At 42.2% G+C, this 16,076-nt stretch overlaps 1 protein-coding gene across 4 annotated transcripts; it reads left to right on the forward strand.

The window, feature by feature from the left end:
* The first annotated feature begins 638 nt into the window (after positions 1-638).
* On the forward strand, positions 639-12,130 carry LOC112569117. 4 transcript variants are annotated; one of them, XM_025246800.1, is made up of 16 exons: positions 639-767; positions 1,101-1,188; positions 1,730-1,874; positions 2,153-2,402; positions 2,833-2,958; positions 4,119-4,257; positions 4,579-4,692; positions 5,204-5,318; positions 6,353-6,474; positions 7,770-8,033; positions 8,392-9,113; positions 9,270-9,433; positions 10,099-10,175; positions 10,637-10,792; positions 11,502-11,616; positions 12,004-12,130. In XM_025246800.1, the coding sequence occupies exons 1-14, from the start codon at positions 762-764 to the stop codon at positions 10,687-10,689; spliced, it is 2,385 nt and encodes a 794-aa protein (XP_025102585.1). In that variant the 5' UTR covers positions 639-761; the 3' UTR covers positions 10,690-10,792; positions 11,502-11,616; positions 12,004-12,130. The 4 variants fall into 4 exon arrangements, with proteins under 4 accessions (XP_025102585.1, XP_025102587.1, XP_025102586.1 ...); XM_025246802.1 differs by having other exon boundaries at positions 1,733-1,874; XM_025246801.1 differs by having other exon boundaries at positions 673-767; positions 1,104-1,188.
* The last annotated feature ends 3,946 nt before the right edge of the window (positions 12,131-16,076 follow it).

Raw genomic sequence — 16,076 nt, forward strand, 5'->3', positions numbered from 1 at the left:
CACACACACAAAGAATAGACAGAAACTAGAGACAGACGCACGAGTTAAACAGATATTACAAGATTTTTGTTTCGCTGAAATCTTTATGAGGATCACACAGAATAATAATTTTATTTCAATGGAAAACAAAAGCGAAATCGGATTGCTTCACAAGTTCTTTATTTTCCAGGACATGAACTGTAATATTGTGTGAAATAAAAATGATTTCGTCGTAAGACGTCAACTCCCGAGCGACAGCCAACAAAATATTTAGGCATGCGGACATAATCGTGTAAATAATAATAACAATAATAATAATAATAAGAAGAAGAAGAAGAAGAAGAAGAAGAAGAAGAACCTTTGAGACCTTTGAATGAAAGATAACCAGAACAGCATGTTTCTTATTCCCTCCCCTTATGAGTAATGCTAAAAAAAAACGTCTTTTGTGTTGGTATCGTAGGACAAGGAAGCTTTATGATGTTTCTGATCATGTCACTGTGGTTACTGTTAATTTAATATAAACACTTTAATAATAAATAAAAGAATTTTTGAAATAACTATTTTTCCATGAGAAGGACAAAGTGACGTCGATGTTTGTGCTTTATGACGTGCTAGCAACTGACGTCAAAGTAAGAGGTCAGACAAAATTACGCAACAAAGCTTTCGCAAAGTGACGTCATCAGATCACTACTTTAACACGTTCAGGACAGTTTAACGAAAATGGTTTGACTTCGCTTCGCGCTGTTTGTCAACAACTGGAGCGACTCTGGGAGCACAGAAGCATGAAGGTAACTTAATTTCTGATTAGTCACAGGAACGACCGATACAGAAGCTTGGGTAGCAGCTTGAACTGACGACAGGAGGCTTTTAGCACTCAGAAATAATAATTTATTTGAATCCGGTTATGGAGTAGATACACACACTTCTTTCACATGAGCATTCATGGCGCAAACACTATCTGAGGCATCACAGTCTTTACTTTACCTTTTTTTTCTGAAATATTGACTGATCATTCCGCCTCCTCCTCCTCTCACACACACGCACGCACCAACGAACGCACTGGTGTCAGTGAAGAATGGAAGAAGTGGCAAAGGATGAGAAATAAATTTTGTGTGTGTGTGCAGAGGATGTCAGATGGGTGCCACCTTGTGTACGCGGCATATCTGGCATTGTCACTGTGTGGAACTGTCACTGTGGTCTCTGCAGCAGGTAAGTCCAGAGTTTACTAATATTTCATCTTTATATCCTCTGTGAGCAAACGTGGTCTTGTCTGAATTGCCATGGGATTAAACGTGGTTCGTAAATACCACAGAGTGCAGTCATTATACACGACATTCTCTCGATATATAGGGTAAGTGAGGGAGGAGGTGACTGTAACATTTATTAGCAGTCTGGGAGGTATAGTAGGGGTGGTTCGATGCTTGTGAGAGGCAGTGACTTTCCCTACTTGATCCATTTGTAGAATCATCATCATTATTCTCAGTTCTGTAGAAATTATTCCCTCTTATGCTCGCATCTCGTCTGTGGAGCCAAAACGGATTGGTTTGTTGACGATTTCTCTAGGAACTCAATATTTCCTCCCCTAAACTTCCTCCTCCCCGCCTACAGAGCGAAATCGCCACCAGGTTGAAGCACTCATGAGAAAGAAACTTAACTTGATGGGAAGATGCTTCCACCTACTGATGATTTCAACCTGTAGAGAGGAGGGTGGTGATGAGGGAGGAGACGGGATGATGTATTGTATATGTAGCAGCGTGCATTCCTGAAACGTGTGGAATGGACAGTGGGACGTACGTACAGAGCAGAGGGACCTGCACGCTCCAGGTCTTTACTCACCCGCCAAAAGAGTACATGGAGGAACGCTGTGGGCGCAATCAACCCTACAATTGCAACGGGTTAGTCATCCTTAATAATAAACATGACACAGACACCAAGCGGGCTTCAGGGTGATCCAGTCTCATGTGTGGTTGTTGTTACAACCGAAAAAAAAAATTTAGGAGTGGTATGTGTGGTGTTCAAATAAATTTTTAGTAAAGACTTTTAATAAACAAGTAAATACATAAAAAGATCTAATGTTATCAACTTGATAAATCCATCCAGTTGATAAGTTTCGCATTTAAATAATAAAACAGATAAATAATTAATTGTATGCACTGAAATAAATCATTCACAGAAGGTATAATCGCTTCAATTCCATGAGGGGACTTTCGCGGCGTTTGAGAGTGGACGTGGAGCACTATCTGCCCTCTGGTCGCGTGACACACCTGACCTTTGCCACGGCAGACGACAGACACAAGGCGTTCAGTGCTTCTCTTGTGGTGGTGCAGAGGGCCAATCCGTTGACTTATCCCTTAACTGTCCGAGTGGTGGCTGTTGCAGACATCAGTTGTCCAGCCAACAGCAGGACAGCGGTGGATCAGTGCGTGAGTAGTCTTTACGTCACGAAGGTCAACGTCACGGTTGTGCGAGGGAGTGTTACTTCAACATCACTTGAGCAGCACACGTCGTTTGAAACCTGTTGAAACTTTTAATATTATTTTTTAGCATTATAACTATAGGGCTTAAAAGCGAGAAAACATGTCAAAATAACATTCTAGACGATGCTGCAGATTGTGGATTTTTACCCCTTGGGATCTTATAAGGATTACGTCCCCTGTGTAGTATTTATGTCCCTTTGCGCCAATACTATGTCCCATTTCATAAACAGTTTTCAGGCTTTCTTATAAGTACAAAACTATTGCATAATAATCAATCTGATGAGCATCGACACCACCAGGCTCAGTATGTTAATGAGACTTGACATAGTATTAGCCTCAAGCTAGTCACGTGATACAATGGGTGGTGCTGTAACAGGTGAAGTTGAAGAAGGAGTTGATTATAAATACCGATGAGAGCAACTACCACCTGGGCTTCTTCTCCGCCGACGATGACATAAATCAGCAAGACTACAACTGGAACTACGCCGTGAGGAGATCAGTGGTACTGCAAGCATGCACACACACACACACACACACGTACTCACATATATCTATAATTATATATATACACACACAGATAAATCTACACGTAATTATTCAAGCACGCGAAAGTACAGGTATCCAGAAACATCGTATTATCTGGACAAGTGTCTCACGTTTTCGATGTCAGAGAGGAAAAGTGATTAATACAATACACTCCAAATCAGTCTGTAATTTGGTATCAGTTGAAAATCGAATTAGGCAAAGTTACAAATTTCCCCTTCTTTTTTCCACACAATTACATAATAATCCATTCTTCTTTCACCCTTGTACAGAAGGAGGGACGTAGGAACTTGTAGATGTTCTAGTGATGTCGATCTTGAAGCTCGTGCATATACAGTCGAACCTCCTCCAGTCCTGTGGTGTTCTTGGCCTCGGTCTCTCTCTCTCTCTGATTGGTTCCTGGAGCTTCTCTGATGGCACGCTCAGCATCTTTCCTGTTAACCTCAAATTATTTCTCGTCAAAAACCTCGCTAAACGTTGAAAGAATATTTGACAATCCTTTGACGAGTGGGTCTGTCACCTTTTAATTCACAGTTTTGTCGATGTGTCTTTTGTTCCTTTGAGTCATGGCGTTTTGCTTTTTGATGTTAATCTCTCCATCCGTCGAAGACAACGATATAGTTGATATAGTTGATATTAATTTTTCTAGATACTGTACTTTTCCTTAGGCTCCAAACACTCAGTTTATACAATGGGTTAGATGACTTGTCTGCGATGCTGTGTGTGTGGGGATGGCCAAGAAGGATGGACGAGAGAAGTTCGATCTTAATGAATGCGGGTGCTACATAATTGGTACTGAGCGGTACAGTATATTAATCATTAATACATGGGTTATCAATACATAAAGATTACCCTATCTGCTGGTAACAGTCTACCAAGGTGTTACAAAAGTTTAATAATTCAGCATGTACCTGAACAAAGGCGTACTCACCTAATATTTGTAAACATCGAAAGCAATCTTCAAACAAAGAACCGTAGCCATCAGTCTCCTAGGCAAAGTGACAGAATCCCCTGCACCCAACTGGATGAGACAAATCTTCCAGAGTAACTACTGATTGCTATGTTGTCTCTACATCTGACGCTATCGTGCACTTGATATTGTATTCATTGTTTGTACAGTTTGGCACGTACGTGTCACGCCCGTTGGTAAAAGTCCTGGAAGTTGGCGACGAGGTGGCGCTAACTTCAGCTACTTCGGCAATCGACGGCTGGGCTGACGAAAGGATTTACCTCTACATCAACGCAAGAATAGAAAGAGGTCACCATCCGCTTTTCTGCTTTTCCTTAGCATCAAATACTGTTTGTTTGTCTGTTTCTTTGTTTGTCTGTTTGTATGTTTAAGAGAAGACGAGAGTGAGAGAGATAGACTCAAGTTCATCTCAGATTCACATCTTGCCTTCGTCCACCAACCAACTCGGTGTATGTGACGAAAGTGGATAAAAGTCCATCATGATTCAGAAGTTTATTAAAATGTATGTATACGTCACTTTATAAGCCGGTAAGTTTGTGACGCGCGCATGTGCATATTAACACACGTAGGTTTGTTAGTTGATGGTCTTATTATTTATTATTTTATCAGCCAGCTGCTACTGTGACCAACGTCGTATGTGCGGAGCTGGAGGGCGGTGTCGGACTCATCTAGCTCACTGCGAGTGCGACCCTGGCTACATGTTACAGGACAAGACATGCAAAGGTCAGGAGCAGCCCAACGGCCACACTTCTTCCTTTCCTCTTTCTCTCTCTCCATACCCTATCGCTCTCTCTTTCTGCGTGTGACAGAGCGTGTGTGTTTCATTGTGAAGATATTGACCTGAAACGAGAGAGAGAACGTGTGAGAGTGAGTGATGGCGTGTATGTGTGTATTAGAGAGTGAGTGTGCCTGTGTGCGTGCGAGAGAGAGAAAGTGATGTTTATGAGTGATGGTGTGAGAAGAATGGAGATGTTCGTGTTCCCTACAGGCAACAACAAACAAATCTAAGTTTAGTTTCGACACGTTACTCATCTCCTGAGTGTGTATGTGAATAATAGATACTATTTATAAAGATAGGAATGTGTGTGGATATATTTTTAATATCTCAATACCGCTTACATGGTGACAGAATAAAGAATCTTAAATCTTGAATCTTGCTAATGTCTTACTTTCTATACACTCATACGTGTGTGCGTTTGTTTGTCGGTGTGTTCGTGTACGTGGTTGTGTGCAGCATGCCCGAAAACCCGCTACGGACCTGGGTGTGAGCGTGTGTGTGACTGTGTCAACGCAGAATACTGTGACAATAACGGCAACTGTGTGTGTGAGAAAGGTTATCAAGGAATCAAGTGAGTGATGGTCTCAATCAGTCTCTCGTGTCGATGTCAAATGTTCCTTGTCTCACCTGCAGTCTCTCACGTCTGTACCTCGACAATCTTTATGTCATTCATCCCCATGACAAACACTTTATTTTGTGAGCTCTCAGTCAATCTTCGATAAAAAATCACTAAAAGAAGTATTTAAAAGAAAAAGGAATAAGATTTGTAACAAATAATACCTCCTCATTTTCATTTCGTAAAGGAACATAAAATGATGCAAGAAAAAGTATTTTAAAAAATCCATCATCGGCAATTTAACTAGCCTGAGGTGTCCTGTGTCGGAAAGAGAATTTCAACATGCATACATACGTGTTCTTGAGGATAAATAAAGTTGTATTGTGTTGTCCGCAAGGTATTTTCTCCTTCGTTATTTTTTGTACTTATTTTCAATCTAATATGCCTTGTTTAGATAAAGTTATTTTTTTTTGGTTTCCTAGTGTCTATGTTTTATATATTTTTTATTTTTTATTATATTATTATTGTGAAATATTTTACTATTATTTTGCAGCTATATAGTGCGCGCCTAAAATGACACCCTATTTTCAGAACTTTTTTATTGATTCGGTCCTCTTCATTTTAGTGAAGTGCTCGTTATTTTCGTCGTTATAAACGTCATCTAACACAGATGGAGTAGTTGTCAACTTTCATCCCTTGGCATCGAACTTCAAGAAATGTTCGCTGCACAGCTACTTCCCCTCCTGACGCATGGCCGTTACTGGAGCTGAGAGGATGACGTCACACGTACCCGTGCACGTCCCCACCCCACGTTTATAATATTTATCTCTAATTTATGCTGTTCTATGTTGCCGGATATGATCGCATTTCGTCCACTGATTTGCTACCTACTGATAGCATTGTATCAGAAGTATTCATGAAGTTGTGGATCTGTTCACCAGTGTGTGGCAAGCGTGACCTGTGTGACATGAGTATTTGATGTGTGACAGGTGTGTTTTGTGAACCATCTATGCTTCTTGTTTATGACCAGTATGTGTTGTGTGTGACAGGTGTGATATAGATTCTGATTTATGCCCCTGCACACTCCCCTACGTTTGCTACAAAGATGCAGTAGGAGCAGTACGTTGCGCATGTCCCTTGGGGTCCCGGATGCTCTATTTTTTGTGCGCAAGTAAGAATATTATCTTTTCACTGTTCACTTCTGAGCCGTAGTTATGAAGCGAGGTAAGTCACAAGCCTGGGATGCAGTGCAATTCCACGGATATAATATTTACAAAATACCTTCAAATTGTCACCATCCATAATTAGTTACAACTGTAGAGGAGATTCATATCCTGTTTTGATCTTGATTTATGAATTGTTCAACGCTGCTAGAAGCTTCCCCAGAAAAAAACATAGAGATTGCTGGTGTGTTTTTGTTTCTTTTTTTTTTCTAGAGCACCAAATCTACAATCAAAAATATTCATAAATGGAATAATATTCATAACATTCAAGGGTTGCAAGTCTGTGTGCCACCCTCCCTCGCGTCTTCTTTGATTTCAGTTAATGAGCTATAGTTGATAGAGAAAACTGCGGTGTTCGGTTGTCATGGTAACTAGGATAGTAAGTTACAGCTTTAGAACCTCAGCAATCTCACTCAGCAGTTGCTCGCGGTTTCCCACGCTACTAGTTCAAATGAAATAGCTGTGAGGATGGACTAAACAGTCCGTGGGTCCTGTTTCAGAGTAATGCCACTTGCACAAATAAGAGCTGTGTCTTCAGTCTAGTGGAGTCCATGTCGATATAGCGGATACTTCTAACAGTGCTTTTGCTTAGTGCTGACTCAAAAAACAGTTTTTGGTCGGTCTCAGAGCTGCTAGGACACCACACCTTGTGTTTGCTGAAAACTCTTACTTTCAGTAAAAAAAATGATTGTTGAAACACTGCAATAATCTTCAGCATCAAATGATATAACGGACGATAGATGTCTACTGCATGTATGCAAGATCACAAAATCAGTCGAATAATAGACATGTGATAGAGATCACACCCACCACTCAAACCAGTTCGGTTGTAACATTTTCAAAAATAAAAGACAACAATGTAATGTAACAAACAATCCGCTTGTTGTCATTGTTTACAGTTATTTAAAGCTCAGTCCTTGCATAATCTTACGCATGAGTCGTTCGTAGATGTGAATTAAAATTTTTCTTTACCTCTCCTGGCTTCTGAAGATTAGGCACGGTAAGTCGCCGGTGACATCGTTATTTTCCTGATGTACCACTCACCTTGAAGCTGACCACGTGTCAGACTAACTGACATTGTCGTTGACCTCCTGCTTGTGTGATGCATCAAACCTTATTGACTTTGGGACTGACCTGCTTGTGTGATATAGGTCAGACTGCATTGACCTCGTATTTGACCTCGTATTTGACTTTGTTTAATGACCTTGATGCTTGAGCATGTGCAATCCTTTGTTGGGGGCAGCATGCATGCAGGGTACACACGGCCTTAACTGCGCCTCGAAATGCAACTGCAACGAAATGTACACCCTTGACACTACCTGCGACCCGGTGACGGGCCAGTGTCGGTGCAGGCCCGGGTGGACAGGCCTGAAGTGCGACCAGAACGTCAACGAATGTGAAACACTCGACAGACCATGTCCCGCTCTTGAAAAATGCTTCAACACTCCAGGCTCCTACCGCTGCGACTGCATCGAGAACTTCGTGCGGGTCAACGGAAAATGCGAAGGTAAAATCTCTTTTTAAACCAGAAAAACTGTAGTCCCCGTTGTTTTGACGAAGACGTCAACAACCAACCGAAGCATGTCATGGTCGTGGACTTTCTGACCAACCAAGCATTTGTTGTTTTCAAGAGGTATATAGAGGCTTTCCATCGTGTGGTACAGAATATTAAGAACAAAATAAAGAAAGAGCGAAGGGAATATATCACATGATACTCTAGTTAAACGGGGTGTTTAGGAGGGAATGTCCTTCAGATGAGGGGCGTGGCTATTCACGAAAGCACCAAACTCTTTCTTTCGCTCACTCACTGCGCGCGTGCGTGTGTGTGCTTGTGTGTGTGTGTGTGCGCGCGCGTGTATGTGTAGAATTGGGATTCGAGGTTATCACCGACCCCATTAGCCCTTTCTTGGACCGCGCGACACCCATCTACATCGTGCTGAGCGTAGGCAGTACCCACTCCTTATCTATTTCGTTCGAAATCATCGTCGATGAAATAATCTGCCAAGTCACCTTGTGGAGCGGCAAACCCGGCCCGGACGGCTACGCTTGGGACCAGAGGCCCTTCGCCTGGACAGGCCCTCTGAGAAAAATCAACTGGCCGCGAACCGTATATCGTCTGTTCTACTTCTTCTCGCATCGGGTCTCGAGGATACGTGTAAATTCAACAACACATGATATGCCCCCTTCGGATCAACAAATCCGCGCTGATGCCAGTAACAACAGCAAGGCCTGGGAGCTCTGCCTTTCCCAGGTGAACCTGAAGGGAGCCTCCCCCTCTGCGTATGATCTTAAAGATTTCCGAGTGCCGCGGGATTCGGACCTACACGTGTACCTCGATATGAAGATCCCACCCTGTTCAAAAGGCTCACTGCTGACTAGCGGGCAGTGGTTGTTGTACCCCTATACCCCGCCAATGTTCCCTATCTGCCCCGACTTCTCGACTCTAGAGCCGATTAGACTCAGGGGTCGCATGACCGACACCCGCCTCATCATACCGGCGAGGTATCTGCCCTCAGGAATTCTCCGCATCTGTAACAACTTCACCATAATGGAGACCCAGCTCGGTACACGTCGGATTTTAAAGTGTGTGAGTTTCATTCCTTCATTCCTCCGTTCAATACGTCCTTATGTCCGACTGCTCAGCGGATCGTTTGCTTGTTAGCTTACGTTCATTCGTTCGGTTTTTTCGGATTTAGTTGTTAGTTTATTCAGTTCACTTTTTCTTTTTCTTCTTGATGGACAGGGCTACGTCGAGATACAGCCAGTTAATAAGATCATCTTCATCCTGAAGCCGGTCACACAGCATCCTATCAATGTTCTGTTAGACACATCCATAGTGTTTGACGCCAGGGAAATCTACTCTTTGGAGGACAATGAGACGGATAAACAGCTTCACGGCGAGTTCAAGTGAGTTTCTCTCATACCCTTTCCTTCATGCATCTTTTTGCAGTTGCCTCCTGCTGTTTTAGACCCAGTCAAATGAGATTAAAGATAAACCTGATTCAAAATATGATTAATGACAAACCCATGTTCAAGACGAGTTTAAAAGCAGTTATTTTTAAATCAATGAGTTGTAAGACATTAATTCTTAATATTTGCTTTAAATGCAAAAACGAAATATAACAATTAAAAGCCTTTTAACATGACATTTCTTCCTGTCATTTGGGAAAGAGGTCGTGTGCCTGAAGTAAATTTGTGAATTAGGCAATGTCTCATCTGTCACCGACTGGTTGCAGCCCGTAGACTTTAGGTCTTTCTTGCTTTTCTTAAAATTATTAGACAAACACAACATATTTTAATAATAAACTAACAAAAGTATTGTTCTTTTTAACTCTAAGCTGTATTTAATGTTTGATTAGACTTCAGGCTGGAAGCTGATGGCAACTTTTATTAGTTTTTAAAAACCTGGCGTGAATCTGTCCACATTGTAGCAACGGATTGACCATACTAACGGGTATTACTTCTCTATATTCTTGTAGCATGTAGCATACGTTAGGAACGTTATTTTGAACTTAACCTGCACTGACTGACCTTTTTGTGCCTAGTTTTGACTTGTTATTTTGTATCATTAGTTATGACTGGCATTGCAACGAAGTTACCAATGGAGTACCCATGCGGCCATGCGGCAACCGATTCCCTATCTTGAAAGGTACGTGCGGCGAGCACTTTTTGTAGTTCATTTGTTATGTGACATTTAAAGACTATATGACAGCATAGAATTGAGCTTAGTGCAAGATATCATTACTCTCAGTATACTTACCTCCTCTTCGTACCCACTCACACACACACAGACACATAAACTACCCTACAAATATCACCACGCATTGTGTAAACAGCACCTACGTCGAGAACAAACATGGATAAGCTTATGTGGTCAAAGCTTCAACCAAGGCGAAAGGACCAAAGTTACTAGAGCTCTGTTTATGTTTTCGTGTCAACAAATACACAATAAACGAATCCAGAAAAAATATATTGTTTGTTAGCTCACGTTCATTCGTTCAGTTTCTCCGAATTTAGTTGTTTGTTTACAATTCCCGTGACAATCAATCAATCGATCGATTGGTCAATTAGTCAGTCAATCAGTCAACGGTACGGTTGGTTTGTTTGTAGAGCAACGGGCAGAATACGTTTCAACATCAGCGAGCCTCCCTTTGCAGCAATGAAGTTGTACCGCCTGACGGTGACGACAAGCAAGAATACTCTGACGAACACTGACTATCGCTCTTTCTACGTTACTTCTTCCTCCTTCTTACCTCTCTCAATCAGGTCAGTTGGCAAATTCGTAATATTTATGTCCCACGCCGGACATCAGATTTAATGTTCATCAGTGACTGTAGTTAGGAAGTGAGAGTAAGCCACTGTCTACAGGGCAAGATAGCAAGCATGTTGTCCAGAGGTTGTCCAGGATCTTTGGATATTGCTCACGTTACTGTACTCTAGGGTATCTGCTCCAACTTTATAACCATGACCCTGAGGTTAACTCTTTACTGTTCAGTCGATAATACAAAGTCGAAAATCCTATCAGTTTAGTAATCGTGCAAGAAACTCTGATCTGTAGTGTGAAGACCTACCAGACAAGACGGTTGTCCTCGAGTTTTCCGTGTGCTACGCAGCAGCTTGTCCTCGCTTCGTGACGAGTATCGAGGGTATAAATGTGTAGATAATGATGGATGATGGATGATGATGATGATGATGATGATGATGATGATGATGATGTAGGCTTACTGTTGCTGTCTGTACGCTGACCGTTCCTGTAGACACTGCTGGTTACTAAATATTGTAATATGACCGTTGCTGTCTGTAGGCCGACTGATGCTCTCTGTATGACTGTTGCAGTCGACATGTTGAATATACGATGTGACTTTACTAGAGATGCGATGTTTGCGTGCTGTGGGGGTTACTGGCTGTTCCTCCGACAGTGATGTTGCTGTGTTGTGTTGATGGCCGTAGGTGATCCTCTCTTGCAACGTTGCAGGTGTGTGTACAATTGTCTCGGAAGAGCAAATGTCAACGACTACGTCAAATTCAACTGTGGTGTACCGGATGACCTACGTGATGAATATGACATGCGCGGCGAGTGGGTCGTTACAGTAAGAAAGTTATAGATGTTATAGATGTGTGTATTTTCATCATTATATTCATTTAGTTCCCTAATCAGCTAGCTGGCTTAGAGTTATCATTATTATTTTCTACTTTCTTCTCTCTGATTTCTGCCGCCAACTTTTGCCCCCTCCCTGTCTCTCTCTTTCACTCTTGCACAGCTAAACTCTCAAATTTTGACGTTTTGTCACAATTTGTCTTCTTCTTAATCAGTCAGAGAGGCAGTACAATCAATGTAGCACTTTCCATCTTTTCTCTGTTTTGTTGGTAGTGACGATATGTCAGGCTGTTGTTGCTCAGTGTCTGGTCCCTTTGCTTCGTCAGTTCCGTCATCTACAGGAGAATTACAATGATCACGTGTGTTGACATGCTCACAGACAACTGGCAAGTCGTGGTCCGGCCAGAATCTCTCCGCCATTTCCTCTGGAACGTCCAGCACGCTGTTTCTGGACATCATACCTGATGTGTTTTCAGCTGGTGGAACCGTCACATTTACTTTCAAAGGTACATGGTGTAGGTGTGTGTGTGTGCGTGAGACAGTTCACATACAGCACGTGACACGAAATGTGTAACATCTGACGTTCCCCGTGTAACCTGACGACGTTGCCTATGTAACGCCATGACGCTGCGTGTGTAGGTTTTTCAGCAAAAGTACAACGTGTCTGGAACTGAAAACTACGCGCTCACGTTTGGAGGAGCTCCATCGGGAGGTTACTGCATCATATTTCCGCTGTCTGGGTCCTCGCTGGTGACCAAGTTCTCTATGCACTGTCACAACTGGACAGACACTGAGGGGCCCCTCGAGTACAAGCTCTTTGTCCACCCGATCAACAAGACTGGCAAAGGTCAGCGACATGCATTCATTAGCACGAACCGTGCAGTAAAGCTCACGTACCTCAGTTGCTGCACTGGCAACTCTAGTTGTTAACTTTTTATCATCATCATCATCATCATCATCATCATCATCATCATCATCAGTCATCAATCATCATCATCCATCATCATCATCATCATCATCAGTCATCAATCATCATCAATGATCTTTTGCATTCTAATGAAAGGACCTTTGCTGGCTTCCGATTTTGAGCCCATTATAAGTGACCTTGTGTTTCCTGCTGGAGAAGTCAACTCGGATGAAAGTCTCTCCTACAAGTGCGTCGCCCGAGTTGAAATCACCAACAGAAAGTTCTACTCTACCATCGTAGAACAAGTAATCACGGTGAGAAATACATACCGAAGTGTGGGTCTACTGACATTTTGACCGCACTATTATAAATCATATATAACAGTGCAGTGTACTTAACAGCATGTCCAGTAGGACACATCTTGATGGACTTGCTTTACAGCGTGAACCACCAACCGTTGCAGGTCTACCCGATGGCTCAGTCCGGCAGTACCTCCAAGGACCTGGCAAAGGACTTCGCTGAAAAGCTGTCATCGCCTAGTGAACTGGGCATCTGGGAAAGTGAGTCACTTCATCTAACCCTGCCCCTCAGCCCCAGGCTGCTTATTATGGGAAGAATTTGCTACTTTACTGTGGAGGGTCACTAGTCACTGTCGCAGGGCCAGTTCATGACTGCTTACAATAAACTACCCCCGACCACCTAGCAGAAACACAGAAGATATGAGTTTTGGGTTAGGGGTGGGGGAGTGCGCATAGAATTGCTCTCCTTCTTCCATGTGTAGTTTCCTAGACACAGTGAACCACTCATTGTTCCCTGTTGTTGAATGTTTTTCTTTCTCGACGATCGGAATTCTAGGTGATCACTTAACCAACAGTTCGAGATGTCTCTTTAGTGCATGGTATACTCTGAGAGTTTCCTTTCAAGGCTGTAAAAGACTTGGACGACGACGATTATGATATTCACTAATTCACTAGTGAACGATTACTGTTGACCACATGCTTGTCTCGTGCAGATAAGAACACCTATGCAGTGTCCCTGGCCGACTACATCCAAGAGGATGCCTCTCAGAAGGCTGACGAAGCATCTGGGCAGCGGAGGGCAAAGGTACATCGCCAGTAGCTGCAGCGACTTTCATGCACCCGACGAACATTTCACTTTCTTCACAGGTTTTCTCAGGTTCTTTTGTTTGCAAGTGACCATGCGTTCTGCACGTGATTGTGCTGAGGTCAATCCAAGATGTTGCTATATTTCAGTTAGTTAAAGCAATGTCAGGTTCGAATCCAAAGACACTTCAGTTCGACACCCGAATGGCACAGCCCACTTTCCCGTGAACGTACAAGTGTGAATGCAAGTATTTTGAGGTTATTTATACGATGTGTGCGTGTGTGTGTGCCTGCCTGCTTGATGGGTGCAAATGTGGGTCCTCTGTATCAGATGCGTGAGCAGGTGCTGGAGTACTTCACCAACACAGTCACCGAGGGCTACACGTCCGTCATGCAGGCGTCTCCAGCTCTGGTGGCCGCCACGTCTGAAAACGACGCAATCAACGACAAAACTGAGGTGACCTCGACCACGTGCTCTGTCTAGTGTCTCACAAAGTCCTAGCGACACGACATTCTGAACTGCAGGTCACGGGGTCACCAACCGTTTATTCTCCCAATAGATGTAAAATCCAATTCTTCAAATGTTAATGACATTAATGGCGAAATATTGCATGCATTTTCATGCAGCCAATGAAACAACGACTTTGTGGCTTGAGTAGTCCAAAATATTTGTAAATAGCTCCAAATTGATGGGGTCGTACATTGGATAAATTTTCTTCTTGTTGCCACATGCAAGAATGTCACAATAGCAACATAAACATCTTAGTATTTTCATCGATCCTTCTAAAATAAATACATAAATTGTTTTTAGGTATAGATATATAAATCATACATTACTGAATTTTATATACATATAGATCACTAAAATGTTTCTCTTCCAAAAATATTTTTAGTATCATCTTGTGTGTCATAAACAGATAAGAATTGAGAGCAAAGGTGTATAGAGAGTAACTTATTAACTACCTATTGAAGTTTATATATTTTATAACCCTAGAAGCAAAGACAGTTTTGTAGTTTTATAAAAAGTATGTGTAATATATACATATGGAATTAACAGGAGAACATCCGTAACATTCTGACTGTGATCACCAACAAGCTTAGCGATTCCGACAAGTTTCTGAATGAATCCATCGGTCTGAACTTGGATAACCTTAACGATCTTGCCAGGTAGAGATTAGATGTTAATCTTTCTGTTTGGTGTCAGCTATTGTTTCTTCCCTTTTTACATTTTTTGGTCCACCATTATATCTTACTTCACTAAATAAACTGTACTTTTTTATGATTATCGTAACTCTATATAACAGTATAAATACGTTTATTACAATATTCTTTCGAAAAATACTTGTTAACATTAGGTTTTTTATTAATTGATAAATGTTAATTCATGGTGCCTGCTATTGTGTTTTTTCTCCTTAAAAAGGAACGTTAGACACAGTAAAGGAAACAACTTATCCTTGATCTTTCTCCTCATTCAATAGTAAAGAATTGTCATTGCATTGAAGCACTACTACGCACATGAATTTCATGTTTACCTGTTAAATATTTGGAAAGTAACTGCTATGGTGAGCAAAAAAAAGTAGTCTTATAAATAGTTACTTTTATCTTCTGTCTTGTAGACAACAACTGATAGTCATAGACAGACTGGCACGAAGGGCAGCCGGGAATCTGGAGGAGTCCCAGGAGGTAACGGAGACCCTCGACTAAATGTTTTAGAGCGCGTGGGGACAGTTTACGTTCCGAGTGTTTGCCGTTAGGCATGAGAACATTTGATGGACCTCTAGCACAACTTCATAGACATTAGAAAGGCTTTTGACTTAGTCTGGCACGAGGGGCTATGGCAGGTGATGTGAAAATTCAACACCAAAAAGGTCTCGTCCATGTCATCGAAGCGCTGTATAAGAGCTCGACGAGCGGAGTACAGAATAACAAAATAACTAATCTGTCAAGGATGCCCCCTATCGGGTGTACTGCTCAGCATTTTCTTTTTTTTAAATAAAAAGACATCACTCGTGAAGTCCTCCAAGATCATTGCACATCCACTTCAATCGGTGGATGGCAAATTTGCAACCTACGCTTTGCAGACATCAGTTAACTCAACAGAGAGCATCTACACACATACTGGTCAGTCGCACGGCTTCTTCATGAACCAAGTACGGTTGGAAGAGGTAAGCAGTTTTGATTGCCCTCAAAGGACAGCAGCTCTAAGACAGATATCAGCATCAGGATCATGACAGCAACAGTGCAGATGGCTACGCAGGACAGGGTTCGACAGATTCCTAACATCGAGCTTAGTACAATGTACACGCTGTACAAGTCCCCCGTGGTGCTGGTCTTGTTTGGCGATCAGGAGAGAATCCAGGTCGACTCCGCGGTGGCCAAAGAAAGAACTGAATGAACATCAAGGATGAACTGGTCGTCTTGTGGGGGACCTGCTGACTATTG

The sequence above is a fragment of the Pomacea canaliculata genome, linkage group LG7 (assembly GCF_003073045.1).
Source record: "Pomacea canaliculata isolate SZHN2017 linkage group LG7, ASM307304v1, whole genome shotgun sequence".
Lineage (NCBI taxonomy): Eukaryota > Metazoa > Mollusca > Gastropoda > Architaenioglossa > Ampullariidae > Pomacea > Pomacea canaliculata.

Excerpts from the sequence above, each read along its gene's own strand:
- LOC112569117 (XM_025246800.1), top strand. Across the intron at positions 1,189-1,729 it reads CACTGTGGTCTCTGCAGCAG|CAGCGTGCATTCCTGAAACG; the intron begins GTAAGTCCAGAG and ends TTGTATATGTAG. Across the intron at positions 10,176-10,636 it reads CCGATTCCCTATCTTGAAAG|AGCAACGGGCAGAATACGTT; the intron begins GTACGTGCGGCG and ends GTTTGTTTGTAG.